The sequence below is a fragment of the Nesoenas mayeri genome, assembly GCF_963082525.1.
Source record: "Nesoenas mayeri genome assembly, chromosome: 1".
NCBI classification, from domain to species: domain Eukaryota; kingdom Metazoa; phylum Chordata; class Aves; order Columbiformes; family Columbidae; genus Nesoenas; species Nesoenas mayeri.
The window spans coordinates 212,713,460-212,739,453 of record NC_137541.1 but is presented as its reverse complement, the minus strand read 5'-3'; the positions used below and the strand labels follow the sequence as shown (position 1 = coordinate 212,739,453).

The following is a 25,994-nucleotide window of genomic DNA, read 5'->3' as shown; positions in this document are numbered from 1 at the left end:
ATTTTGCATCCCCAACCCCAGCATTTTGCGCTCCCAACCCCAGCGTTTTGTGGCCCCAACCCTGACATTTTGCATCCCCAACTCCAGCATTTTGCAGCCTGAACTCCGGTGTTTCACAGCTCCGACCCCGGTGTTTTGCGCTCCCAAACCCAGCACCCTATGGCTCCAACCCTGATGTTTTCCAGCCCCAACCGCACCGTTTTGCACTCCCAACCCCACCGTTTTGCAGCCCCAACCTGAGCCTTTCGCACCCCCAATTATGGCATTTTGTAGCCAAAACCCTGGTGTTTTGCACTCCCAAATCCAACATTTTATGGCTCCAACCCTGATGTTTCTCAGCCCCGACCCCAGTGTTTTACAGCTCCAACCCCAACATTTTGTGGCCCCAAACATGGCATTTTGTAGCCCCAACCCTGGTGTTTTGCATCCTCAATCTTGGCATTTTGTGTCCCCAACCCGGGCATTTTGCACCCCAAATCCGGGCATTTTACAGCCCCAACCCTGACGTTTTGCATCCCCAATCCTGACATTTCGTGCCTTCAACCCAGGCGTTTTGCATCCCCAATCCCGGCACTTTGTGCCCCCAACCCAGGCGTTTTGCACCTTGAACCCCAGCATTTTGCGCCCCCAACCCTGGCGTTTCGCAGCCCCAATCCTGGCATTTTGTAGCCCCCAACCCTGCAGATGTGAATGTGAGGGATATTTGGGAGCCCTTTAATCTCAGGTGCATGGCTGCAGCCCCCCGAGGAGGAGAAGGGGGAAGCTCCAGCTGCTGCGGAACTGGGAGCAACTGGGAGGTCACTGGGAAGCTGGAGAAGCCGCTCGGGCGTTGGAGCGTGGGGACGGCAATGGCAGGAAAGGCAGAAACCCCAAATTGGGGTTCAGAGCAAAGCTGGGGGGTCCCTGCGCACCCCCGGACTGGGACAAACTCCTTCTGGGGGACAGGACCGAGCGCTTTGCACCCCGATTGCTGCTGCCGACTACGTCAAGGCCAAACGTGGAGTCACGTGTGGCGATGGCAAAGTCCTTCCTGAGCAAACGAGCCCTTAAGTAAACGCCTCCAGGGCTGGTTCGGGGTCTCCCACAGCCCTGATGCCACCATGGATGGGCTGCAAGGGGATCGTGGTCCCTGGAGGGGCTCTGCTTGAGCTCTGGGGTCCCCCCTCTTCCCTGATAGAGCTGCAATTGCCACAAACCCCACTTTGCACAATTGAGCCCTCCCCAACTTGTAGGTCCTGAGGAGGAATTGCAAATAAGGATTTTGGGGGGGGTTGTTAGGGTCAGCCTCCCACCTTTTCCTGGCTGGAGGAAAGCATGGAGTCCCCATGGCTGTCCCCAGCGGTGACACGAGGGCTGGGGACACGGCACGGGATCGATGGCAAAGGTGGCCCCGGGCTTTTGGCAACTGGGGCGTGAAGGCACAAGCCGAATCACCGCCCAAGTTCAAGGGCACATGGTGCAGCCTGCGGCTGGACAGGGGGGCTGCTGCAGTCCGGGGGGGTCCAGCAGCCCCTGTCCCATGCGGAGGGTGCGGCTGTGTCACCCTGTCCCCTCCGCCGGGTCCCTCCCCAGGTCCTACATCTACCAGAAGCGCTGGGTAAAGCTGGACGCCGACTACCTCCGCTATTTCGACAGCGAAAAGGTGGGCGAGGAGGGAGGATTTGGGGGGGTCGAGGTGAGAAGGTGATGGGGGGGCCACCCCACTGAGGCCACATCCTTGCCAAGGGGCAGCATCCCCGGGATGGGTGCTGGGGTGGGATGCAGGATGCTCAGAGCCACCCAGGCAGGGATGCTCTCAGCATTTGGAGCAGCAGGGGGGGGTCCCCATCCCATCACCGCGAGGTGACACTTGTCTGTCTGTCCTCCCCTTTGTCCCCGCTCCAGGACGCCTATTCCAAGCGCTTCATCCCCGTCTCCTCCATCTCCCGCGTCGCCAGCGTTGGGGACCAGAAATTTGAAGTTGTCACCAACAACCGTAACTTCGTGTTTCGGGCCGAGAGTGACGGTGAGTGACAAGGGGGGGTCCCTGTTCTGGGGTGTCCCCTCCCCTGGCCCAAGAGGGAGCTGATCCCAACCCGTGTGTCCCCCTGTCCCTGCAGCCGATCGGAACGAGTGGATCCGGACCCTGCAGCAGATGGCGGAGGAGCGGAAGAGCAAAGCTCCGGAGAGGACGCCGATGTCACCGAGCGGCGACGGTGCCACCGAGCCCGTTGACAAGTGCGGCTTCCTGGAGCTGCGGGGCTTTAAGCACAAACTCTTTGTGGCCGTGGCTGGGGACAGAGTTTTTCTCTATAAGAACGCAGAGGTAGGTGGCTGGGGGGGACCCCGTGACACTTTGAGGGGGACCCTGATGCCACTTTGATGGTCACTTGTCCCGGTTTTGTTAAAAACAAGACAAGTTTGTCTTTTAGTGAATTTTCCTTTCAGCTAAAGTCTCCTTATTAACTACAGAGTAGCAGTGAGCGGGGACACCCCAGGGTTGTCACCCCCCAAACTGGGGTCCACCCCCCCGCCAAGATTTAGGGTCCCATGGGAGCATCGCACCCACGGCAGCTCCCCCAGAGCCCCTTGTGCTCCCCCAGGGCTGGGAGGGGACATGGGGACCAGTGCTTGCAGAGCATCATCTGTACCCCCCCCCACATCACCCCTTTGTCCCCCCCAGGACTATCGCTTGGGCATCGGCATCACCTACATCGAAATGAACGTGGGGAACGTCAAGGAGGTGGATCGCCGGGGTTTCGACCTCACCACGCCGTACCGGATCTTCAGGTGACCCCGCGGAGGGCTGGGGGTGCAAGTGGGGTCCCCCCCACCACCACAGCCATCCCTCACCCCCCCATCCCCGCCACCGCAGCTTCTCAGCCGATTCGGAGCAGGAGAAGGAGGAATGGGTGGAAGCCATGAGACAATCCATCGCCGAGGCGCTTTCCAACTCGGAGGTGGCCGAGAGGATCTGGGGGGTGGAATCCAACTGCTTCTGCGCCGACTGCGGCGCCCCCCACCCCGACTGGGCCTCCATCAACCTCTGCGTCGTCATCTGCAAACGATGCGCCGGTACCCGCAGCCTGGGGGGGGTGGAAGGGGCCGAGCACCCCCCTGCCATAGGATGGGGGGTGTTGAGCATCCCCTGCCATGGGATGGCAGCGGGAGGAATGTGGGGTGCAAGGGACCCCAAAATACGTCCCTAAGGGCTTGTCTCGCTGGCAGGGGAGCACCGGGGTTTGGGTCCTGGTGTCACCAAAGTGCGGAGCTTGAAGATGGACAGGAAGGTGTGGACAGAGGAACTGATCCAGGTAGCGGCACAGAACCCCAAAACCTCTTTTTTTTTGGAGGGGGGGACACCCCATTTATTCCCCAGAGCAAACCCAGAGCACGGGAGAGGCTTTTCCATCCCCATCCGAGCTGGGATGTGGGATGTGGGGACCCCCAGCAGCCCCCCCATGCGTTCTGTGTCCACCTGGCGCCCACCCAGCGAGGACAAGTGGCACTTGTGTCCCCCGCGCCGCAGACAGACGGCGTCTGTGTGTCCATGGCGGGAGGGGCACGTCTGGCGAGCCGCGGGGCCACCGGCGTGGAGGAATGCCGTAAACCCACCCCCCCCCCCGCCCTGGCCGCCATTTCCAACCCCTGGCTGGCCCCAGCTCTTCCCAGTTCCTCCCAGTTGGATCCTGCATTCCTGTCTGGCGTCCCACCCCCGCCTCCGGCATCGCCCGCTCCCCGAGCCCCCAAACGCTTCCAGCTGTTCCCCTGCACCCCCCCAAACCTCCTTCAGCCTCTCCCCGGCCCCTGCATCACCCCAAAAAGCTTTACGGCCTTACTGGGACAGTCTGGGAGACACCTAAACGCCCATTTTTTAATGCTGGGGGTGCCACAGAAAGCCTTTTAAATCCACCCCGTGGATGCTGAGCACCACCCCCCCTTGCCCGCAGCTGGATGCTGCTTTCCAGATGTGATTTTCCAGAGAGGGAAGGGGAGGGACAGCTGTGGAATGGGGGGGTGGTGCTATAGCACCCATGGCTTTCCCTGCACTTTTTCCTGCACCCCTGGGCATCAGTGACCCCCCCCCCATAAGCACAAAGAGCCCCCATACCCAACCCTGCTCCATCCCACCCATCGTCCCCTCCTTGTCCCCGCAGCTCTTCCAACAGGTGGGCAACGCGGTGGCCAACGAGTTCTGGGCCGCCAACGTCCCCCCCAGCGAGGCCATCGGCCCCAGCAGCCCCAGCGGGGACCGGCGGCGCTTCCTGATCGCCAAATACCGGGAGGGCAAGTACCGGCGCTACCACCCGCTTTTCGGCAACCAGGAGGAGCTGGACAGGGTCAGTAACCCCCCTATGATCCGGGGCTGGGTGTCGGTTTTGGGGGTCCCACCTGGGTGCTACGTGGGGGTCCCCAGGGTGTTTGGGGGGGCAAGGGTTGTACCTGAGCAAGATGCCCCCTGTACCTCTCCTGTCCCCTCTGTGCCCTCCTCAGTCAAAGCCTGGGGTCCCCAGGAGGGATAGGGCATGGGGACAAGGTGACACCTCTGGGGCACAACCAGCTTCATTGCCAGGATGAGGAGCCTCGGTCAAGGTGGGGTGTCCGTGTCCCCCCCCAGCCAGATGCCCCCCAGTAGCCAGACCCCTCGTCCCAGAACCAGACCCAGAACCTGCCCCCCAACAACCAGACCTGCCCCCCATAGCCAGACCCCCCCAGGGTTCATCTCCTTGGAAATGGGGCTGGGGTCCAGCACGGGGCTGAAGTGGGGTTCAATGGGGGGCACACAGGGGGAGGGTAGGGAGAGGTGCTTGTCCAGCACCCCCACCCCACCCACGCCACCCATTCCCAGTCTGTTACTGGGCTGGAATCCTGTGCACAAGCAACACTGGGACCCCCACCCCGATGCTTCGGTGTGTGTCCCCCCCCAAACCACCGCTCCGTGTTTGCACAAGAGCCGGGGGGGGGGAGGCCGGGAATTCGCATGTGGGCTGGTTTGTTTTTCTGCTCTGGCCAAGTCGTCCCGCCCCGCGGCGATGACTTCACCCGCTCCTCCAAAACTTCTCCATTTATTTTCTATTTCTTTTCTTTTCCTCCCACTTCCAAACTTTCTTTGTCCTGCTCGGGTCGCCGGCTGGGGGGATCTGGTTGTTCGTCCTGCTCGGGTCGCCGGCTGGGGGGATCTGGTTGTTCGTCCTGCTCGGGTCGCCGGTTGGGGGGATCTGGTTGTTCGTCCTGCTCGGGTCGCCGGTTGGGGGGATCCGGTTGTTCGTCCTGCTCGGGTCGCCGGTTTGGGGGGATCCGGTTGTTCGTCCTGCTCGGGTCGCCGATTGGGGGGATCTGGTTGTTTGTCCTGCTCGGATCACCGGTTGTGGGGAACCGGTTGTTCGGCCGTGGCTTCTTTCACCGTGGTGGTTTGGGGGGATTTTCCTCCTCTTCCTCGCCAGCCTTGGGCCTCACGCCGCTCCTGCCGCAGGCTCTTTGCGCCGCTGTCACCACCGGGGACCTGGCGGAGACGCTGGCGCTGCTGTTCTGCGGGGCGGCGGTGACGTGTGACACCGGGGACCCGCGGTGCCCCACGCCGCTGGCGCTGGCCCAGAGGAGCGGACAGAGGCTGCAGATGGAGTTCCTGCTCCACAACAGGACCTCAGGTACGGGGTGACCCCTCCTGAGCCCCCCGTCCTTCATGGGGTTAAAGCCACTGGAGCTGGAGTGTCCCCAGGGGGTGTTTGGAGCCCGACCTGGCTCTGTGCACCCCGGGAAGGGGGTTTTGGGGACCTTTGGATGGGGGGATGGGGAGGGGAGGTTCTATCCCAATTGGGGATGTGGTTTGGCACAATGGGGACAATGGGAATGGGAGGGGTGGGGACAGCCCTCCGGCACCATCCTGGTACGCTGTGGCTGTCCCAGGGGAATGTCTCCCCACCCAAGTGTCCCCAGGGAATGTCTCCCCACTGCAGTATCCCCAGGGAATGTCCCCCCACCCAAGTGTCCCTGGGGAATGTCCCCAGAAAGTGTCCCCTCACCCAAGTGTCCCTGGGGAATGTCCCCCCACTCCAGTATCCCCAGGGAATGTCCTCAGAAAGTGTCCCCCCACCCAAGTGTCCCTGGGGAATGTCCCCCCACTCCAGTATCCCCAGGGAATGTCCCCTGGGAATGTCCCCCCACCCAAGCATCCCTGGGGAATGTCCCCCCATCTGAATGTCTCCAGAAAGTGTCCCCTCACCCAAGTGTCCCAGGGAATGCCCCTACACCCCAGCACCCCCGCAGCCCCCAGGAATGTCCCCCCACCCAAGCGCCCCTATTAGGGCCAGGGTGGTCTAACCATTCTACACCCCCTCTCCCGTGCCCCCCAACCCCACTGTGGGTGGGCTGAGGGCCCCCCAGTCCCGACCCCCGCCCTGCCCCGGGGTGGCCCTGGGCTGGGAGGTGTGCGGGTGTGCCGGGGCTGGCGCGGTGTCACCTCCCTCAGCGCCGCGGGGGCCAAGTCCGGCCCACGGAAGCTGGAGCTCACCCAGGACTGGGGCTGCGGCCGCTCCAGTCAGCCCAGTACAAACAGGGGACTGGGAGAGCAGCGAGGCCGCCCCGGTGAGCCAGGAAAGCCAAACCCTGCGCTTGTCCTGCTGGCGCTGGCAGGTGTCACCAGAGTCCCGGCGTCACCGAGGTCCATGCCGTGGGTGGCGCGGTGCTGTGTCCCCATGGGGTTCTCTGTCTCTGGGCAGCCCCACTGGTGTCCTTGCCCCTTTAGAAGTGTCCCCACACCCCAGCTCTGCCTGGTCCCCAGACCAAACGGGGGATGCCTCTTGTTGGGGGCAAGGTGGGGAAAGTGAGGCACACGACCATGGTGACATGGGGAGGACGTGGCAGAGCCCTGGGCTCTTATTCCAGCTGCAGGACTGTTTAATATGATCCGTGACCTGGGTGAGGGCATTTACTGCACTCTCAGTAAGTCTGCAGATGACACCGAGTTGGGTGGAGTGTTGATCTGCTGGAGGGTGGGAACGATCTACAGAGGGATCTGGACAAAGGGCCACCAGCATCCTGGCTGGTACCAGCACTGGGGTGGCCAGCGGGACCAGGGCAGTGACCGTCCCTGTGCTGGGACCTGGGGGGAATAAACCGCCAATCCTGGGGGCAGTTTTGGGCTCCTCACACCAAGAAAGGCCTTGAGGTGCTGGAGCGAGTGGAGAGAAGGGAACGGAGCTGGTGAGGGGCTGGAGCACAATGTGATGGGAGCAGCTGAGGGATCTGGGGGGTTCAGCTGGAGAACAGGAGCTGAGGGGAGACCTTCTGATCTCTGAACTGCCTGAAAGGAGCTTGGAGCCAGGGGGGTCGGGCTCTGCTCCCCAGGAACAAGCGCCAGGAGCAGAGGAAACGGCCTCAAGTTGCACCAGGGGAGGTTGAGGTTGGATGTGGGAACAGTTTCTTCCCCAAAGGGCTGTGGGGCATTGGAACAGGCTGCCCAGGGCAGTGCTGGAGTCACCAGCCCTGGGGGGCTGGACAGAGGGACATGAGGTTCTTAGGACATGGGGCAGGACAGGGCTGGGTTATGGTTGGAATTGATTATCTTGAGGTGCTTTCCCAAGCAAAACGATTCTGTGATGCTATGCGGGGTGTGGGATGCAGGATGCCCTCCCAGCAGCCCCCCCATGACAGCTCGTCACCCCGTTTTTTCACAGAACCGCCACGTTTGGAGGTGGGGGGCAGCGAGGACAAGCCCTACTCAGTGTCCCTTCCCTCCGTCACCCACCATGGCTTCCTCTACAAAACCCCCTCCATGGCCAAACCCGTGGGCGAGCGGAAAGGCCAGGAAGGTACGGGGTGGGAGTTGGGGTCCGAGGGGGCTGGGAAATCAGGGTGCAGGGATTGGGGGGGGCTGTGGCAGCCCCAAAATGGGGGTTCCCAGCACCATCCTGTGCCGTGCAGAGTTCAGCCGGCGCTGGTGCACGCTGCAGGACGGCGTCCTCAGCTACTACGAGAACGACCGCAACGCCGTCCCCAACGGCGAGATCAAGGTGGGGGAGATCGTCTGCCTGGTCAACAACCCCCCCCACAGCCACGGGTGAGGCTGCACCCCCCCGAGCACCCCCACATCCCATAGCACCCTGTTATAACACCCCCCCATCCCATAGCACCCTGCTGTAACATCCCACATCCCATGGCACCCCATATCTGATAGCACCCTGCTGTAACACCCCACATCCCATAGCACCCTGATATAGCACCCCCACATCCTATAGCACCCCCCATCCAATAGCACCCTGCTATAGCACCCCCACATCCCATAGCACCCTGATATAGCGCCCCCATGTCCTATAGCACCCCCCCATCCAATAGCACCCTGCTATAACACCCCCACACCCCATAGCACCCTGATATAGCACCCCTGCATCCTATAGCACCTTCCGATCCAATAGCACCCTGCTATAACACCCCCACATCCCATAGCACCCTGATATAGCACCCCCCATCCAATAGCACCCTGCTATAACACCCCACATCCTATACCACGCTGATATAGCACCCCCACATCCTATAGCACCCCCCATCTGATAGCACCCTGCTATAACACCCCACATTCCATAGCACCCTGATATAGCACCCCCGCATCCTATAGCACCCCCATATCCAGTAGCACCCTGCTATAACACCCCCACATCCCATAGCACCCTGATATAGGGCCCCTGCGTCCTATAGCACCCCCCCATCCAATAGCACCCTGCTATAACACCCCCACATCCCATAGCACCCTGATATAGCACCCCTGCGTCCTATAGCACCTTCCCATCCAATAGCACCCTGCTATAACACCCCCACATCCCATAGCACCCTGCTATAGCACCCCCGCACCCTATAGCATCCCCATATCCAGTAGCACCCTGCTATAACACCCCCATATCCCATAGCATCCTGATATAGCACCCCTGCGTCCTATAGCACCCCCTCATCCAATAGCACCCTGCTATAACACCCCCACATCCCATAGCACCCTGATATAGCACCCCTGTGTCTTATAGCAACCCCCCATCCCATAGCACCCTGATATAGCACCCCCACTATCCTATAGCACCCCAATATAGCACTCTGATATCCCATAGCACCCCCACATACAATAACACCCCGATATAGCACCCTGATGTCCTATAGCACCCCAATATAGCATCCTGATCTCCTATAGCACCTCAACATTCTGTAGCACCTCGACATCCTATAGCACCACAATATAGCACCCTGATATCCTGTAGCACCCCAATATCCTATAGCACCCCAATGTAGCACCCTGATCTCCTCTAGCACCCCAATATCCTATAGCACCGCAATATAGCACCCTGATATCCTATAGCACCCCAAAATCCTATAGCACCCTGAGTTGGACTCGATGATCCTTGTGGGTACCTTCCAACTCAGGACATTCTATGATTCTATGTTATAGCATTCTAATATCCTATAGCACCCCAATATAGCACCCTGACATCCTATAGCACCCCAGTATAGCACCCGGATCTCCTATAGCACCCTAGTACAGCACCCTGATCTCCTATAACACCCCAATATCCTATAGCACCCCAATGTAGCACCCTGATAACCTGTAACACCCCAATATAGCACCTCTGTCCCCAACCCCTCTGCTGTCCCCTGGCTTGTGTCACCTGCCTGAGCCAGCTGGCTTTGCAAGGAGGCTGTGTAACCCCTTTGTAACCCCTTTGTAACCCCTTTGTAACCCCTTTGCAGCCCCTCTGTGCCTCTTTTGCAGCCCTTTTGTAAGCCCTTAGTAATCCGTTTGCAGACCCTTTGCAATCCTTTTGCAAGTCCCCTGCAGCCCCTCTGCAGCCCCTTTGTTAACCCCTTTGTAACTTGCTTGCCATCTCCTTTGCAGCCCCTTTGTAAACCCTTTGTAGCCCCGTTGTAACCCTTTTGTAATCCCTTTGCAACCTTTTTGCAACTCTGCTGCAGCCCCTTTGTAGCCCCTCTGCAAGCCCTTTGTTAACCCCTTTGGAACTTTCTTGCCAGCCCCTTCGTAAACCCTTTGTAGATCTGTTGTAACCCTTTTGTAATGTCTTTGCCACCCCTTTGCAATCCTTCTGTAACCCCTCCACAGACCCTTTGTAATCCCTCTGTAACCCCTCTGTAGCCCCTTTGTAGCACTTTTGCAATCACTTTGTAACCCCTTTGCATCTCCTTTCTAACTTCTTTGTAACCCACTTGTAACCTGTTCACAGCCCCTTTGCAACCCCTTTGTAAAATTTTTGCAGCCCCTTTGCAATCTTTTTGTAATGCCTCTGCAGCCCCGTTGTAACCTCTTAGTAATCCCTTTACAGCCCTTTTGTAACCCCTTTGCAGCCCATTTGTAACCCCTTCACAGCCCCCTTGTAACCCCTTTGCAGCACTTTTGCAATCCCTTTGTAGCCCCTTTCTAACCCCTCTGTAGCTCCTTTGCAGCACTTTTACAATCCGTTTGTAACCCCTTTGTAACCCCACTGCAGCTCCTTTGCAACCCCGTTGTAACCCCTATGCAGCACTTTTGCAATCTCCTTTTGTAACCCCTTTGTAACTCACTTGCAACCTGTTTGCAGCCCCTTTGCAACCCTTTTGCACCCCCCTTGCAACCCTTTTGCAGCTGCTTTGCAACCCCTTTGCAATCATTTTGCAGGCCCTTTGGAACCCTTTTGCAATCCCTTTGTAACCCCTTTGTAGCCCCTTTGTAACCCTTCTGCAGCTCCTTTTCAACCCCTTTGCAGCCTGTTTGCAGCCCCTTTGCAACTGTTTTGCAGCCCCTTTGGAACCCTTTTGCAATCCCTTTGTAACCCCTTTGTAGCCCCTTTCTAACCCCTTTGCAACACTTTTGCAACCCCTTTGTAGCCCCTTTGTAACCCTTCTGCAGCTCCTTTTCAACCCCTTTGCAACCTGTTTGCAGCCCCTTTGCAACCCCTTTGCAGCCCCTTTGTAACCCTTTTGCAACCTGTTTGCAGCCCATTTGCAACCCCTTTGCAATTGTTTTGCAGCCCCTTTGTAACCCTTTTGTAATACCTTTGTAGCCCATTTGTAGCCCCTTTGTAGCCCCTATACTCCACATCAGACCCTACACACAGCCTGGGGATGCACAAGGGGTCCCCAGCATCAGATGCTCCCACCCTTGGGACACCCCTGCCACCCAACCACCCCCGTGTCCCCCTTTATCGCAGGATCGAGAACACGTTCGAGCTCTACACCGAGTCGGAGCGGCTCTACCTCTTTGGGCTCGAGAGCCCCGATTCCGCACGGGAATGGCTCAAATCCATCGCCAAGGTGGGACGCGCCGGCCTGGGGTGGCTGTGGGGACCCACTCTGGTGACACTGACCTGTCCCTCGTGTCCCCACCTCAGTCCTTCGTCCCTCCCCGCGCTGAGGAGCTGCTGGCGCTGGATTTCGAGCGTGTGGGGCGGCTGAATTACAAGGGGGGGCTGGACCTGGAGCGAGCCCGGGAGGGCTGGTTCGCCCTGGCCGGCTCCGCACTCCACGTCTCCTCCGAGGACAACCAGCGCCAGGAGCCACTGCAGCTCCGCAAGCTCCAGGAGCTCTGTGCGTGTCCGGGGGGACCTTGGGGAGAGGGGGGTGTCCCCCAAATCCTGCCCACATGGGGGTCCTTGCACTGGGTGGGACGTGGGAGCTCTTCCTCCTTATCATCCTCTTCTTCAGGCCTGGAAAGTTGGGGATGGAGCTGGACCTGTTGACATGGCCAACCCATGGGGTTGGGGGGGTTAGCACTTCCCCTGGCTGACCCCCATTCCCTGGGGTGACCCCCATTCCCTGGGGTGATCCTCTGTTCCCTGGGTAACCCCTGTCTCCCCAAGTTACCTTCAGTTCCCCCTGGGTGACCTCTTGTCCACTCAATTCCCCTGGGTGACTCCCTGTGCCCTTGGGTGATCTCCTGTCCCCTTGGGTGACCCCCTGTTCCCCTCCAGTGACCCCATCCCCTTGGGTGACCTCCTGTTCCCTCAGGTGACCCCCTGTCCCCTGGGTGACCTCCTGTCCCCACAGTTGACCTCCATTCCTTTGGGTGACCCTCTGCCCCCCGGGTGACCTTCTGTCCCATGGGGTGACCCAAATTCCCCTGGGTGACCCCCTGTTCTCACGAGTGACCCCATGTACCCCCTGGTAGACCCCCTGTTCCCCCAATAGGCCCCTTGTCCCCAGGGGTGACTCCCATTCCCCTGGCTGATCCCCTCTCTCCTTGGGTGATCCCCTGTCCCCTGGGTGACCTCCTGTCCCCACAGTTGACCTCCATTCCCTTGGGTGACCTCCTGCCCCCCGGGTGACCCCCTGTCCCAGGGGGTGACCCAATTCCCCTGGGTGACCCCAATTCCCCTGGGTGACCCCCTGTTCCCACAGGTGACCCCATGTACCCCCTAAGAGACCCCCCCTTCCCCTGGGTGACCCCCTGTTCCCCCAATAGGCCCCTTGTCCCCAGGGGTGATCCCCATTCCTCTGGGTGATCCCCTCTCTCCTTGGGTGACCCCCTGTCCCCCGAGGTGACCCCAGTTCCCCTGGGTGACAGACTCTCTGCCATCCCTTCCAGCCATCCAGGGTGACAACGAGGTGCTGGTGCTGGTGGAGAGGCGAAGGTAAGAGCAGAAAGTAGGGGGGGGGAGATGGAGGTTAGACCCCCCCAGCAAATTATCACCCCCTGCCCAAGCCCATCTTCATGCTGGGGTGCCTTCACTCTCCCTATGGGACCCCCAGAAGGGAGTCAAGACCATCCCCAGGACCACCCCAGGGGGGGTCCTGGCCATGCAGTGGGGTTTGGGGGTGTCGTGGCCCCCCGCTAACCCAGGCTCGCCGGCAGGACGCTGTACATCCAGGGGGAGAGGAAACTGGATTTCCTGGGCTGGCTCCACGCCATCCAGAAAGCGGCGGGGACCTCGGGGGACACCCTGTCGGAGCAGCAGCTGACGGAGTCGGACGTCCCGTTGCTGGTGGATCGGTGCATCGACTACATCACCCAGTGCGGTACGTGCTGGTGTGCTACCTAATTAGTATTAGAAACTAATGAAGTTCAGCCAAAGCCAGTGCAGGGTCTTGTCCCTGGGGAGGAATGACCCCCAGCACCAGCACAGGTTGGGGTTGAGCTGCTGGGAAGCAGCTTTTGGAGAAGGACCTGGGAGTTGTGGTGACAACAGGGTGACCATGAGCCACCAATGTGCCCTGTGGCCAATGGTACCTGGGGTATGTGAGGAAGAGTGTGGGCAGCAGATCAGAGAGGTTGTTTCTCCCCCTCTGCTGACCTGGTGGGGCCACATCTGCAGAACTGGGGCCAGTTTAAGGACAAGGAATCACTGGAGAGAGTCCAGGGAGGGACACAAAGATGCTGAGGGGTCTGGAGCATCTTTGTGATGAGGAGACACTGAGAGAGCTGGGGCTGCTGAGCTGGAGAAGCTGAGAAGGATGTGATCAATGGATCAATATGTCAGGGTGGGTGTCAGAGGATGGACCAGACTCTGCTCAGTGGTGCCCAACGCCAGGGTGAGGGGCAACGGGCACAGACTGAAACACAGGAGGCTCCATGTGAACATGAGCAGAACCTTGTGTGCTGGGAGGTGCCAGAGCCTGGCCCAGGCTGCCCAGAGCGGGTGTGGAGTCTCCTTCTCTGAGACATTCAAACCCCCTGGGATCCTGTGTGATCTGCTCTGGTGATCCTGCTCTAGGTGGGTTGGACTGGATGATCTCCAGAGGTCCCTGCAACCCCAACCTGTCTGAATTTCTATGATTTGGGTCATTACATCAGTGTCACGCATTAGCTTGAGACCTGACACACTCATGACATGTTTCCATCCCTCCCTGAGCTCCAGCTCCATGGGAGCACTCCAGCTCACTGCTCCAGCCCGCAGCTCCTTGGACAGGTGGGGAGTCCTTGTCCTCCATAGAGGAGATGTCTCACCCCCACTGTCACCACCACAGGGCTGACGTCCGAGGGCATCTACCGCAAGAGCGGGCAGAACTCAAAAACCACGGGGCTGCTGGAGATGCTGCGCCGGGACGCCCGCAGTGTCCGCCTGAAGGAGGGCGAGCACCAGGTGGATGATGTCGCCAACACTCTCAAACGCTTCTTCCGCGACCTCGGGGATGGGCTCTTCACCGGGCGCTGGGGGCCCGAGTGGCTGCAAGCGACGGGTGAGCCCTGGGAGGGGGGTGTGAGGATTGGGGGGCACATCTGGGCTCCAGGTGTTGCAGGGGGCTCAGCTGGTGGGTGAGGAGCTTGGTGGGCTGGGGCTGAGCCAGGGCAAAGAGACAGAGCCCCCCTGCCCTTTGCTTCTGGATCTGGCCACTGAATACAGGGGATGGACGCATCCAGCGGCAGAACAGCCATGAGCCACCGAGCTGGGATGCTCTGACTCTACAGAGCTGGGATATTCTGGCCCCATGGAGCTGGGATGCTCTGGCCTCATGGAGCTGGGACATTTCTTTGCTGGGATGCTCCAGCCCCATGGAGCTGAATGATCCAGTCCCATGGAGCTGAGATGCTTCAGTACTGGGATGGTCCAGCCTCATGGAACTGGATACCCCAGCCCTGGGATGCTCTGGCCCCGTGGAACTGGGATGCTCTGGTCTCATGGAGCTGGGATACTCCAGCCCTGGGATGCTCTGACTCCATGGAACTGGGATGCCCCAGCCTCATGGAACTGAGATGTCCTAGCCTCATGGAACTGGGTGCTCCAATATTGGGATGTTCTGGCCCCATGGAGCTGGGATGCTCCAGTACTGGGACGCTCTGACTCCATGGAACTGGGATGTCCCAGCCTCATGGAACTGAGATGCTCCAGCCCTGGGATGCTCCAGCCCCATGGAGCTGGGATGCTCCAGTCCTGTGAAGCTGGGACACTCCAGTGCTGTGGTCCTCCAACCTCATGGGACTGGGATGCTTTGACCCTGGGATGCTCCAGCCCCGTGGAGCCGGGATGTTCTGCTTTGTGCAGCTGTGATGATCCAGTCCCATGCAGCTGGGATGCTCCAGCACTTCAGCCCTTGGATGCTCTGGCCCCATAGAACTGGGATGCTCTTGTCTCATGGAGTTGGGACACTCCAATGCCAGGATGCTCCGTCACTGCAGAGCTGGGATGCTCTGGCTCCATGGAGCTCTGATGCTCCAGCCCCATGCAACTGAGATGCTTTGTTCCCATGGAGCTGGAATGATCCAGCCTTGTGGAACCAGGATGCTCCAGGCCTAGGATGCTCCAGTCCATGGAGCTGGGATGCTCCAGTATTGGGATGCTCTGACCCTGTGGAGCTGGGGTGCCCCAGCCTTTTGGAACTGGGATGCTGCAGCCCTGGGATGCTCCAGCTCTGTGGAGTTGGGATGCTCCATCCCCATGGTGGGGTTTGGAGAGGGGACAATGGGGCTGTGACTCTCAATCTCACCTTCATCCCCCTGCCATTCTCTCCTTCCTGCCCCTCTGGCAGCGTTGGAGGACGAGGAGGAGAAGATCAGCGAGTACCGGCGGCTCCTGAGCGCCCTCCCCACGGTGAACCGGGCAACGCTGAAGGCACTCATCAACCACCTCTTCCGGTATGGTGTGGGCAGCGGGGACACTGTGTGGCCAAGCCTGGGGTCCCCAAGCCCCTGTGGGGCATCGTGCCCTCCGTGGCGGGGTCCTGGGGTGAAGGAGAACCTTCATCCCTTGGCTCATGTCCCAGGGAAGGGGGTTTGGGGTCAGGATCTGCCCAAAGCTGAGTGTCACATCCCGGCGTGGAGGACATTCCTCTTGGTGAGACCAAAGTGGGGCTCCCAGGGGCAGGAATTGTCATGGGGGTCCCCGCAGGGTCCAGCGCTTCTCTGGGGAGAACCAGATGAACACGCACAACTTGGCCATCGTCTTTGGACCCACGCTCTTCCAGACGGACGGGAAGGACTACAAGGCTGGGCGTGTGGTGGAGGACCTCATCAGCCACTACATGAAGATCTTCAACGTAGGTTCACCAGCCCCACCACACTGCTCTGGGGATGGGGGCCTGGATCAGTGTGGACATTCCCAGCGCATGGAGAAGTGGGAGGAGGATGGAGCTGGATCTATTCTATAGACATCCCCTTGCTTCAGAGGAACTCCTTGCTTGTGTTGGACTAGATGATCATCTCCAGATGTCCTTTCCAACCTCAACCATTCTGTGATGAGGGGAATGGGGTCCATGTCCCTGCAAACCCTGGAGACACCCAAGCTTGGAGCTTGGGGACCCACATCTGCTGCCCTCCACCCACCACCCAAGGGTGGTCTGCTCAGCCCTGATGGTTCCTCTTCCTTGGCAGGTCAATGACCAGGAGATGAAGAAGCAGCAGGATGAGATCATGGCCATCATGAAGATGCGAGAGGCAGCGTCCAGCGGGACGCAGGTGAGTCCTGGACATGGGGCCTTCCTGGAGCACCTTCTTCATGTGGGACCTGCTCCAGCTTCTCCTGGGGATGCCCCAGGGTGGTGTCCATGCTGTGTGTGGGGATTTAGCCCACATGTGGGAAGCTATGGGTTGAAGGTCTTTCCCGTTGCTCTCCAGCAAGCCGGGGACTTCATCTGCACTGTCTACCTGGAGGAGAAGAAGACGGAGGCAGAGCAGCACATCAAGGTGAGGGCACAGAGGGGACAGGACCCCTAAACCTCCGTGGTGGCACTGGGCACACGCTCTGAGATGGCACCTCTATGGCATGAGGGTGGAATGGCCTTGGGCACCGGCTGGTGGAGACCTGTCCCCTCCTTCCGTCTCATCCTCCCAGATCCCGGCCACAATGACAGCTGAGGAGCTGACCTTCGAGATCCTGGACCGGAGGAAAATCGTCATGAAGGAGAAGGACTATTGGAGCTGCTTTGAAGTGAACGAGAGGGAGGAGGCAGGTTGGTGTGGGGGTGTGAGGATGGTGGGGCTGGGGATGGTGATGGAGGTGGTGACATGATGATGGTGATGGTGACGGTGATGGTGACAGTGATAGTGAATGTGATGGTGATGGTGCCGATGATGGTGATGGTGCCGATGATGGAGATGGTGACAACGATGGAGACAGTGATCGTGACAGAGATGAGGATGGAGATGGTAACAGTGATGGAGCTGGTGATGGAGATGCAAATGGAAATCGAGATGGTGATGGAGATGGAGATGGTGACGATAGAGACAGTAATGGTGACACAGTGGGTGACAGAGATGAGGATGGAGATGGTAACAGTGATGGAGCTGGTGATGGAGATGGAAATGGAAATTGAGATGGTGATGGAGATGGCAATGGAGATACTGACAGAGATGGAGAAGGAAATGGAGATGGTGATGGTGACAGAGATGAGGGTGGAGACTGAGATGGGAATAGACATGGTGATGGAGATGGATATGGAAATGGAGATAACAAAGGTGACAGAGGTGGACATGGAGATAGCGATGGAGATGGTGACTGTGATGATGGTGGTAATGGTGATAGAGATGGCAATGGTGATGGTGACACTGATGGACATGGTGATGGGGACAAGAAGGCTCCCATGGGGACAGCACCACAGAGCAGTGCTGGGCTGGGCTCCATCTCTTGGGGGATGACACCTGTGGTGCCACATCTCAGTTGCACGTGGCCGAGCGCTGCAGAGGGGCGGATGGTTTAGGCCAGGACCTACAGGACATCTCTCTGCATCCTTGGGGGGTCCAAATACCCTTGAAGCTTGGGGTGGGTCGTGTCTGGGCTCCCCGGCCACCAACAGGAGCAGCCCTGAGGTCCCCATGGGCAGCAAGCAGACAAGAGCTTGGTGTGGGCAGGATGGGACCCTGGTCCTGTGACCCCTCGACTTGGTGGGTGCCACCCTGGGGATGCTGCCTGAGCCCTGCCTGTCCCCCTGCCCCACAGAACGGCCCTTGCACTACTCGGAAAAAGTCCTGCCCATCTTGCACGGCCTGGGGACGGACAGCTACCTGGTGGTGAAGAAGCAACTGGCCATGGAGAACATGCTCATCTACCTCGGTGAGGAACTGGGAGCCGGGGTCCTGGCTGGGAGACTGGTGGGATGGGATGGAGATGGGGATGTAGATGGGATGGAAATGAGGTTGGAGATGGAGATGGGGATGAGGTGGGGAATGGGCAAAGGATTGTGATGACAATGGGGATTAGGTGGAGATGGGTATGGAGATGGGATTGGGATGGAGATGCAGATGGGATGGGGATGGAGATGGGGAAAGGAATGGAGATGGGGCTGGGATGGGAATGGAGATGGAATTGGGATGGAGATGGAGATCGAGACAGAGATGGAGATGGCGATGGGGATTGGTAGGGAAATCAGCATGGGATTGAGATGGGGATTGGGTGGAGATGGGATTGTGTTGGGATGGAGTTGGGATTGGTATGGAGATGGAGACAGAGATGGGGATGAGATAGGATGGAGGTGGGGATTGGGATGGGGGTGGAGATGGGGATGTGGTTGGGATGGGGATGGGGATATAGATGGGGATGGGGATGGAGATGGGATGGGATAGGGATGGAGATGAGGTGGGGATGGGGATGGGTGTGGAATAGGGATGGAGATGGGGACGGGGTGGGACGGAGATGTGGATGGTGATGGGATGGGGACAGGGGTGGGCATGGGGACACCTCTGTGTCCTGCCAGCTGCGACCTGCAGAGGATCCCCACAGGTTCCACCACCCCAGGGCTGCATCTCCCTGGCCATGCTGTGGGGGCACCAGCCCATTAGCACGTGGTCAATAGCCCCCAGTAGCCTCCAGTATGGGGTCACGGCCAGAGGAGCAGCACTGTGGGGCAAGCAGCATCTGCTGGGGACGAGGAGGGGTTCCCCCTGTTATTGCCCCCCAGGATGGGCTCTCTGCACCCAATGCCGTTCTGGGGGGGAACGGGGAAACTGAGGCGTGTGCCCCCCAGCCAGCAGAGTGGGCGACTGCAAGCACGGGCTGATGAAGTTCCGGGAGGAGAGGAACCTGCTGGGGCTGGGGCTGAGCACCGGCTTCCACGACCGCTACTTCATCCTCACCCACACCTGCCTGCGCCTCTACAAGGAAGTGCGGGTGAGCCCTGCCTGCCTGCTGCCTGCTGCCTGGCAGCGCTCCCGCCTGCCCCTGCCTGCCCTGCCCAGCCCCTGCCTGCGCTTTCCTTCCCAGCTGTGCTGTGACAATGTGCTGGGTGTCCCTGAAGTTGTGGGATACATAGGGTGGCATCGCATGGGTAGTGCAGGCAGGGATGGGGCTGGCAGTGCAGGCAGGGATCACACAGGCAGGGATGGGGCTGGCAGTGCAGGCAGGGAGGGGGTGGCATTGCACGGGCAGTGCAGGCAAGGATGGGGCTGGCAGCACAGGCAGAGATGGAGCTGACAGTACAGGCAGGGATTGCAAAGGCAGAGCAGGCAGGGATGGGGCTGGCAGTGCACGGGCAGTGCAGGCAGGGATTGCAAAGGCAGAGCAGGCAGGGATGGGGCTGGCAGTGCACAGGCAGTGCAGGCAGGGATTGCAAAGGCAGAGCAGGCAGGGATGGGGCTAGCAGTACACGGGCAGTGCAGGCAGGGATTGCATAGACTGTGCAGGCAGGGATGGGGCTGGCATTGCATGGGCAGTGCAGGCAGGGATGGGGTTGGCAGTGCAGGCAGGTATGGGGCTGGCATTGCATGGGCAGTGCGGGCAGGAATCACACAGGCAGAGCAGGCAGGGATGGGGCTGGCAGTGCATGGGCAGTGCAGGCAGGCATCACACAGGCAGTGCAGGCAGGGAGGGATGGGGCTGGCAGCGCACGGGCAGTGCAGGCAGGGATTGCATAGACAGTGCAGGCAGGGATGGGGCCGGCATTGCATGGGCAGTGCGGGGAGGGATGGGATTGGCAGTGCAGGCAGGGATGGGGCTGGCAGTGCATGGGCAGTGCAGGCAGGGATGGGGCTGGCAGTGCAGGCAGGGATGGGGCTGGCAGTGCAGGCAGGGATCACACAGGCAGTGCAGGCAGGGTGGGATGGGGCTGGCAGTGCGTGGGCAGTGCAGGCAGGGATCACACAGGCAGTGCAGGCAGGCAGGGATGGGGCTGGTAGTGCATGGGCAGTACAGGCAGGGATCACACAGGCAGTGCAGGCAGGGATGGGGCTGGCAGTGCGTGGGGAGTGCAGGCAGGGATCACACAGGCAGAGCAGGCAGGGATGGGGCTGGCAGTGCGTGGGCAGTGCAGGCAGGAATCACACAGGCAGAGCAGGCAGGGATGGGGCTGGCAGTGCGTGGGGAGTGCAGGCAGGGATCACCCAGGCAGAGCAGGCAGGGATGGGGCTGGCAGTGCGTGGGCAGTGCAGGCAGGAATCACACAGGCAGAGCAGGCAGGGATGGGGCTGGCAGTGCGCGAGCAGTGCAGGCAGGGATGGGGCTGGCAGTGCAGGCAGGCAGGGATGGGGCTGGCAGTGCGTGGGCAGTGCAGGCAGGGATCACACAGGCAGTGCAGGCAGGGATGGGGCTGGCAGTGCGTGGGGAGTGCAGGCAGGGATCACACAGGCAGAGCAGGCAGGGATGGGGCTGGCAGTGCGTGGGCAGTGCAGGCAGGAATCACACAGGCAGAGCAGGCAGGGATGGGGCTGGCAGTGCGCGAGCAGTGCAGGCAGGGATGGGGCTGGCAGTGTGCGAGCAGTGCAGGCAGGGATCACACAGGCAGTGCAGGCAGGGAGGGATGGGGCTGGCAGTGCACGGGCAGTGCAGGCAGGGATGCAGCTGCCCCCCGGCTCTGTCACCGCACCCTGTCCCATCACTGTCCCCAGGGCCGTGTCCCCCCCTCCCCGTCCCCCACAGCCGCTGTAACCCCGTCCTCTGTTGCGCAGAGCCTGAAGCAGCGGAGCCCCCCCCCGGACAACGTGAGTAGGGGGGGGCGCAGCCACGGGGGGTCCTGCACCCTCTGCCCTTACAAGGCTGCCTGGGGTCACCCCCAAATCCAATCCCGCCGTGTGCCCCCACCGTCACCCCCCCCCCCCAGTGCACCCCTGTTATCTGGGGTCCCCCCATTTGGGGCCACTGCTGCCCTTGGCATCAGGGAGATGGGGAAGGGGCTGGTGCCCCCCCATCCCGCGGGCATTGGATTGGGCACTTGTAAGTCACATGAAGGCAGGGGGGTGACATTGGGGGGGGTGGAGAGGGTCCCCATTGTGTCACCCGGTGCATGTCCAGGCACTGGGGAGATCCCGGGTGAGGGGGGGCTTTGTCACTTCGAGATGTCCCCAGCAAAGGGTGACACTTGGGTGGTGTCGCTGGCTTTGTGGGGACATCTCACTGTCCCTTGTCGCTCTTCTTGGGATGTCACTTGGCACAGGGGCGGGTGTCACCTCCCCCAGGGATGCTCAGAGGCAGGGGACAGCCCAAGTGACACCAGGGGGTTGGGACACCCATCACCTGTCACAGGGAGGGACATTTGGGGACATGGTTGGGGCTGGGGTTACCACTGCCATGGCCATGATGCTGAAGAGGGATGTGACATGAGTGTCCCCATGGGGGACACCTAGTGCCAGGTTCTTGAGACCCCATCCCAGCAACAAGCACCATCTCTGGGGAACCCCGCTGTGGGGACAGAGCTCCTGTGTCCCCTCACCTCTGCCAGGGCTGACACGCACCCACTCTGCCCTGTCCCCTCGGCTCCATCCTTGTCACCCTCATCCTTGGTTGGGCTGAGCCCCGTCCCCATCATCCCTACAGCTTTTCCTCCCTCCCTGCCTTGGGGTCAAAACCCATCAGTGGGGTTGGGGACGAGTGACAAAGGGTCTGGTGGTGGCCCTGCAGTCCCTAACCTGCTGTCGTGTTCCTCTATCCCCAGAGCCACAAGCCGGAGAAGGAGTGGCCCGTCAGGAACCTGAGGGTTTATCTGGGCATTAAGAAGAAGCTTCGGCCGCCGACGTGGTGAGAGGTGACGGGGTGGCTGGTGGGGACAGGGATGAGGATGAGGATGGGGCTGGAGATGGATGGGGATGAGGATGGGGATGGGGACAAGGACAGAGTTGGGGACAGGGATGAGGACGGAGATGGAGATGGAGATGGAGATGGAGATGGAGATGGAGATGGAGCTGGGGCTGAGGCTGGAAATGGATGGAGATGAGGATGGGTATGGGGACAAGGACAGGGCTGGGAACAGGGCTGGGGATGGAGAACAGGCATGGGGCTGGAGATGGATGGGGATGGGGACAAGGATGAGGATGGGGACAGAGATAGAGATGGATGAGGATGGGGACAAGGATGGGGATGGGGATGTAGATGGATGGGGACAGGGACAGTGCTGGGGACAAGGACAGGGTTGGGGTGGGGCTGGAGATGGGGCTGGAGATGGATGGGGACAAGGATGGGGATGAGGATGGGGATGGAGATGGATGGGGATGGGGACAAGGCTAGAGACAGGGATGGGGGATAGTGATGGGGACAAGGCTGGGGACCAGGATGAGGATGGGGATAGAGATGGAGATGGATGGGGATGGGGACAGGGACAGAGCTGGGGACAGGGACAGGGTTGGGGACAGGGCTGGAGGCAGAGATGGGGCTGGAGATGGGGCTGGAGGTGGATGGGGACAGAGATGGGGATGGAGATGGAGATGGAGATGGATGGGGTTGGGTACAAGGACATAGCTGGGGACAAGGCTGGACATAGGGATGGAGATGGATGGGGATGGGGACACGACTGGGGACGGGGATGGAGGTGGATAGGGACAGGACTGGAGACCGGGATGGGGATGGAGATGGATGGGGACGGGGATGGGGATGGGGCAGGGCCATTTTGGCTGCAGGGATACATCTCCTGCTGGCCCTGCGTCTTGCCACTAGATGTCAGAGCAGCCTCGCAGGACGCTGCTGCAGCCTGGTGCCAGCACAGGGACCCGTCTGTCCCCAGCTCTGTCCCCAGCCGTGTCCCTTTCCCGTCCCCTGTCCCCAGGGAGGGGCTGCAGGGCTGGGGGGACCGGGGATGCTGGTGCCTGATGGGGATGCAGCACTGGGGGGGGAACCGTGGCCGTGTGAGGGGGTGTGTGTGCTTGTGGGTGTGCATGTGAGCATGTGCATGTGGGGAGGGTGTGTGCACGTGTGTGCATGCATGTCAGCCGGTGTGCATGCATGTGTGTGCACGTATGTGTGCACACGTCAGCAAGCTGTGTACAGGTGTGTGCATATGTAAATGTATATGTGCATGTGCAGGCACATCAGCAAGTTGTGTGCATGTGTGCGAGCACGTGCATATGTACGTGTGCATATGTGTGAGCGCGTGTACGTATGCCTTTGTGTGCTTATAAGTCCATGGGTGCCTGTGTGTGCGGGCATGTCAGCAGGTTGTGCACATGTGTGTGCACACGTGTCAGTGTGTGTGTGCGTGTCAGTGCACGGGCACGTGTGTGCACACATGTATGGGAACGTGAGCAGGCATGTCAGGCAGTTGTGTACGTGTGCGTATGTGCATGTCAAGCGCGTGTGTGCGGACATGAGTGCATGGGCGTGTGTGTGCAGGCATGTCAGCAAGTTCTGTACACGTGTGTGCACATGTGCACACGTATATGTGCAAGCGGGTGCGTGTGTGGCGTTGTGCCTCTCAGCCTGTGTGTGCATGTGTGCGTCAGCGCGCGGGCATATGCATGTGCACCTGTGGGTGGCACAACCAGTGGTAAGACAAGGGGTAAAGGGTTCAAACTGGAACACAAGAGGTTCCATTTAAATTGGAGGAGAAACTTGTTCCTGGTGAGGGTGTCAGAGCCTGGCCCAGGCTGCCCAGGGGGTTGTGGAGTCTCCTTCTCTGCAGACATTCCAACCCGCCTGGACACCTTCCTGTGTAACCTCATCTGGGTGTTCCTGCTCCATGGGGGGATTGCACTGGATGAGCTTTCCAGGGCCCTTCAACCCCTGACATTCTGGGATTCTGTGATATCAGCAAGTTGCATACATGTGTGTATATACGTGCATATGTTTATGTGCCTATCTGTGAGCATATGCATGCATGTCAGCGTGTGTGTGCACATGAGTGCGTGTGAACATGTGTGTGTGTGCATGTCAGCAAGTTCTGTGCATGTGGGTGTGTGCGTGTTCACAAGTTCATGGGCATGTGTGGGTGTGCGCAGGCATGTCGGTGAGCTGTGTACGCGTGCGCATGTGCATTTATGTGTGTGCATGTGGCTGTGTGCGTGCAACGCATGTACTTACATACAGGTGAGCGTGCATGTGTGTGCACATGAGCGTGTGTGATGGGCCGTGCAGGTTTGCTGGGAGGCAGGGACACTGGGGTTGCAGGGACACTGGGATTGCAGGGATGGGGTTTGCAGGGACACTGGGGTTGCAGGGATGGGGTTTGCAGGGACACTGGGGTTGCAGGGACACTGGGGTTGCAGGGACACTGGGATTGCAGGGATGGGGTTTGGAGGGACACTGGGGTTGCAGGGACACTGGGGTTGCAGGGATGGGGTTTGGAGGGACACTGGGGTTGCAGGGATGGGGGTTGCAGGGGCACTGGGGTTGCAGGGACAGGAGGTTGCAGGGACATTGGGGTTGCAGGAATGGGGGGCTGTGGGAATGGGAGGTTGCAGGGACATTGGGGTTGCATGGACAGGGGGTTGTGGGGATGTGGGGCTGCCAGAACAGGGGGTTGCAGGGATGGGGGGTTACGGGGACAAGGGCGTTACAGGGACACTTTGGCACCTGGATCACTGGATTCGAGGACAGGGCTGTTGGGGACATCCACCTTCACCTTGTCTCTTGTCTCCCTCCAGCTGGGGCTTCACGGTTTTCTATGAGAACGAGAAGCATGAGAAGCAGCAATGGTACGGGACTGGGGGGGACATGGGGACAATAAACACCCCCCAGGATAGAGGGATACACTGCGGGGGGGGGGCAGAGGGCGATTTCTGTGTACAGAGCCTGGCTGTCACTGTGTCTCCTTGTCCCACTGCTGCGGGCTACCAGACCTCATGCAAAGCACCGGCTGGTGTCCCAACTGTCCCCAAGAGTCCCTGGGTGTCCCCTGACGCCATGTCCCCGCAGGTACCTGTGCTGTGACACCCAGGCCGACCTGCGGGAGTGGTTCGCCACCTTCCTCCACGTGCAGGTAGGGAGCGAGCAGGGACAGAAGGATGCTCAGCCCTCTGTGGTCCCCGAGCATCCCTGCATCCCGCATCCTGGGGATGGGGCAAGAGGTCCCCGTGGTGGCCGAGGACCATAGCGCCCGTCCCCAGCCCCTGTCCCCTGTGTCCCCAGCACGGGGGGAGCCTGTGGCCCTCGGAGAGCTCCAAGGTGCGGGTGTCGCGGTGGCAGCAGGACGCCCGGCTGGGGAACGTGTCCCTCATCCCGCTGCGGGGGGACGAGAGCGAGATGAGGAAGAGCGTGGCGGCCTTCGCCACTGACCCGCTGACCGTGAGTGACACCTCGGGCTGAGGGGGGGGACACTGTGTTCCCCCTGCATCACACATCAGTGTCCCCTCGTCCTGGGGATGTGCCAGGGGTCCCCTTGCTCTGGGTTGTCCCCCTGTTTCCCAGTGCTGCTCGGGGACACCGAGGGGACACCAAGGACTAACATGTCTGTGCTTTGTCCCCAGCTCCTGCACAATGTCTGAGCTGGAGATGTGACACTCTGGTGAGTGGCTGTCCCAATGTCACCCCATCCTGGGGACATGGGCACACGGATGTCCCCCTGCAAGGTGGGAGGGGGACAGAGATGCCACTGACCCTTTGCTCTGCTTGTGCTGCAGGTTTATCCGCAAGCAGGGAGCCCTTGGGGACATGGGACAGCCCTTGGGGAACACAGGGCAGCCCTTGGGGACACAGGGCAGCCCTTGGGGACATGGGACAACCCTCAGGGACCCACGCCAGCCCCGCACCCTGACACCCACTGGGGGTCCTGCCGGCTCCGGACCCTCTCACCTCCCCCCAAGGTGACCCACAGGAGGTGACAGGACAGCTGGGCCACCCACCTGCTGTGACAGCGCAGGGCTGGGGGGGTCACAGCTGGGTACCCCATCCTGGGGTCCCCCCCACGCCAGGCAGGGCAGCAAGAGCCTCTGCACCCCCCCCAGACTGGGGACTAGAGGTGGGGGGACACAGGGTGGGGGGTGG

General features: G+C 60.3%; 1 protein-coding gene across 1 annotated transcript in view; it reads left to right on the top strand.

Annotated features, from left to right (window-relative positions):
* ARAP1 (ArfGAP with RhoGAP domain, ankyrin repeat and PH domain 1) overlaps window positions 1-25,667 on the top strand; it is a gene marked incomplete at its 5' end in the record, with an annotated part of 40,432 nt that extends 14,765 nt beyond the window's left edge. Inside the window, 29 exons of the mRNA XM_080338763.1 lie at window positions 1,573-1,642; window positions 1,885-2,005; window positions 2,100-2,305; window positions 2,663-2,769; window positions 2,855-3,054; window positions 3,208-3,293; window positions 4,137-4,319; window positions 5,453-5,627; window positions 7,656-7,790; window positions 7,903-8,038; window positions 11,160-11,262; window positions 11,340-11,535; window positions 12,533-12,578; window positions 12,800-12,963; window positions 13,912-14,124; window positions 15,412-15,517; window positions 15,771-15,918; window positions 16,253-16,336; window positions 16,496-16,564; window positions 16,713-16,830; window positions 17,817-17,930; window positions 18,841-18,983; window positions 20,756-20,788; window positions 21,739-21,821; window positions 24,656-24,706; window positions 24,927-24,990; window positions 25,140-25,295; window positions 25,478-25,515; window positions 25,631-25,667. Of these exons, the coding sequence (XP_080194889.1) occupies window positions 1,573-1,642; window positions 1,885-2,005; window positions 2,100-2,305; window positions 2,663-2,769; window positions 2,855-3,054; window positions 3,208-3,293; window positions 4,137-4,319; window positions 5,453-5,627; window positions 7,656-7,790; window positions 7,903-8,038; window positions 11,160-11,262; window positions 11,340-11,535; window positions 12,533-12,578; window positions 12,800-12,963; window positions 13,912-14,124; window positions 15,412-15,517; window positions 15,771-15,918; window positions 16,253-16,336; window positions 16,496-16,564; window positions 16,713-16,830; window positions 17,817-17,930; window positions 18,841-18,983; window positions 20,756-20,788; window positions 21,739-21,821; window positions 24,656-24,706; window positions 24,927-24,990; window positions 25,140-25,295; window positions 25,478-25,495 (3,328 nt within the window). The 3' untranslated portion in view covers window positions 25,496-25,515; window positions 25,631-25,667. The remainder of the gene's footprint in view (window positions 1-1,572; window positions 1,643-1,884; window positions 2,006-2,099; window positions 2,306-2,662; window positions 2,770-2,854; window positions 3,055-3,207; window positions 3,294-4,136; window positions 4,320-5,452; window positions 5,628-7,655; window positions 7,791-7,902; window positions 8,039-11,159; window positions 11,263-11,339; window positions 11,536-12,532; window positions 12,579-12,799; window positions 12,964-13,911; window positions 14,125-15,411; window positions 15,518-15,770; window positions 15,919-16,252; window positions 16,337-16,495; window positions 16,565-16,712; window positions 16,831-17,816; window positions 17,931-18,840; window positions 18,984-20,755; window positions 20,789-21,738; window positions 21,822-24,655; window positions 24,707-24,926; window positions 24,991-25,139; window positions 25,296-25,477; window positions 25,516-25,630) is intronic.
* Between the last annotated feature and the right edge of the window lie 327 nt (window positions 25,668-25,994).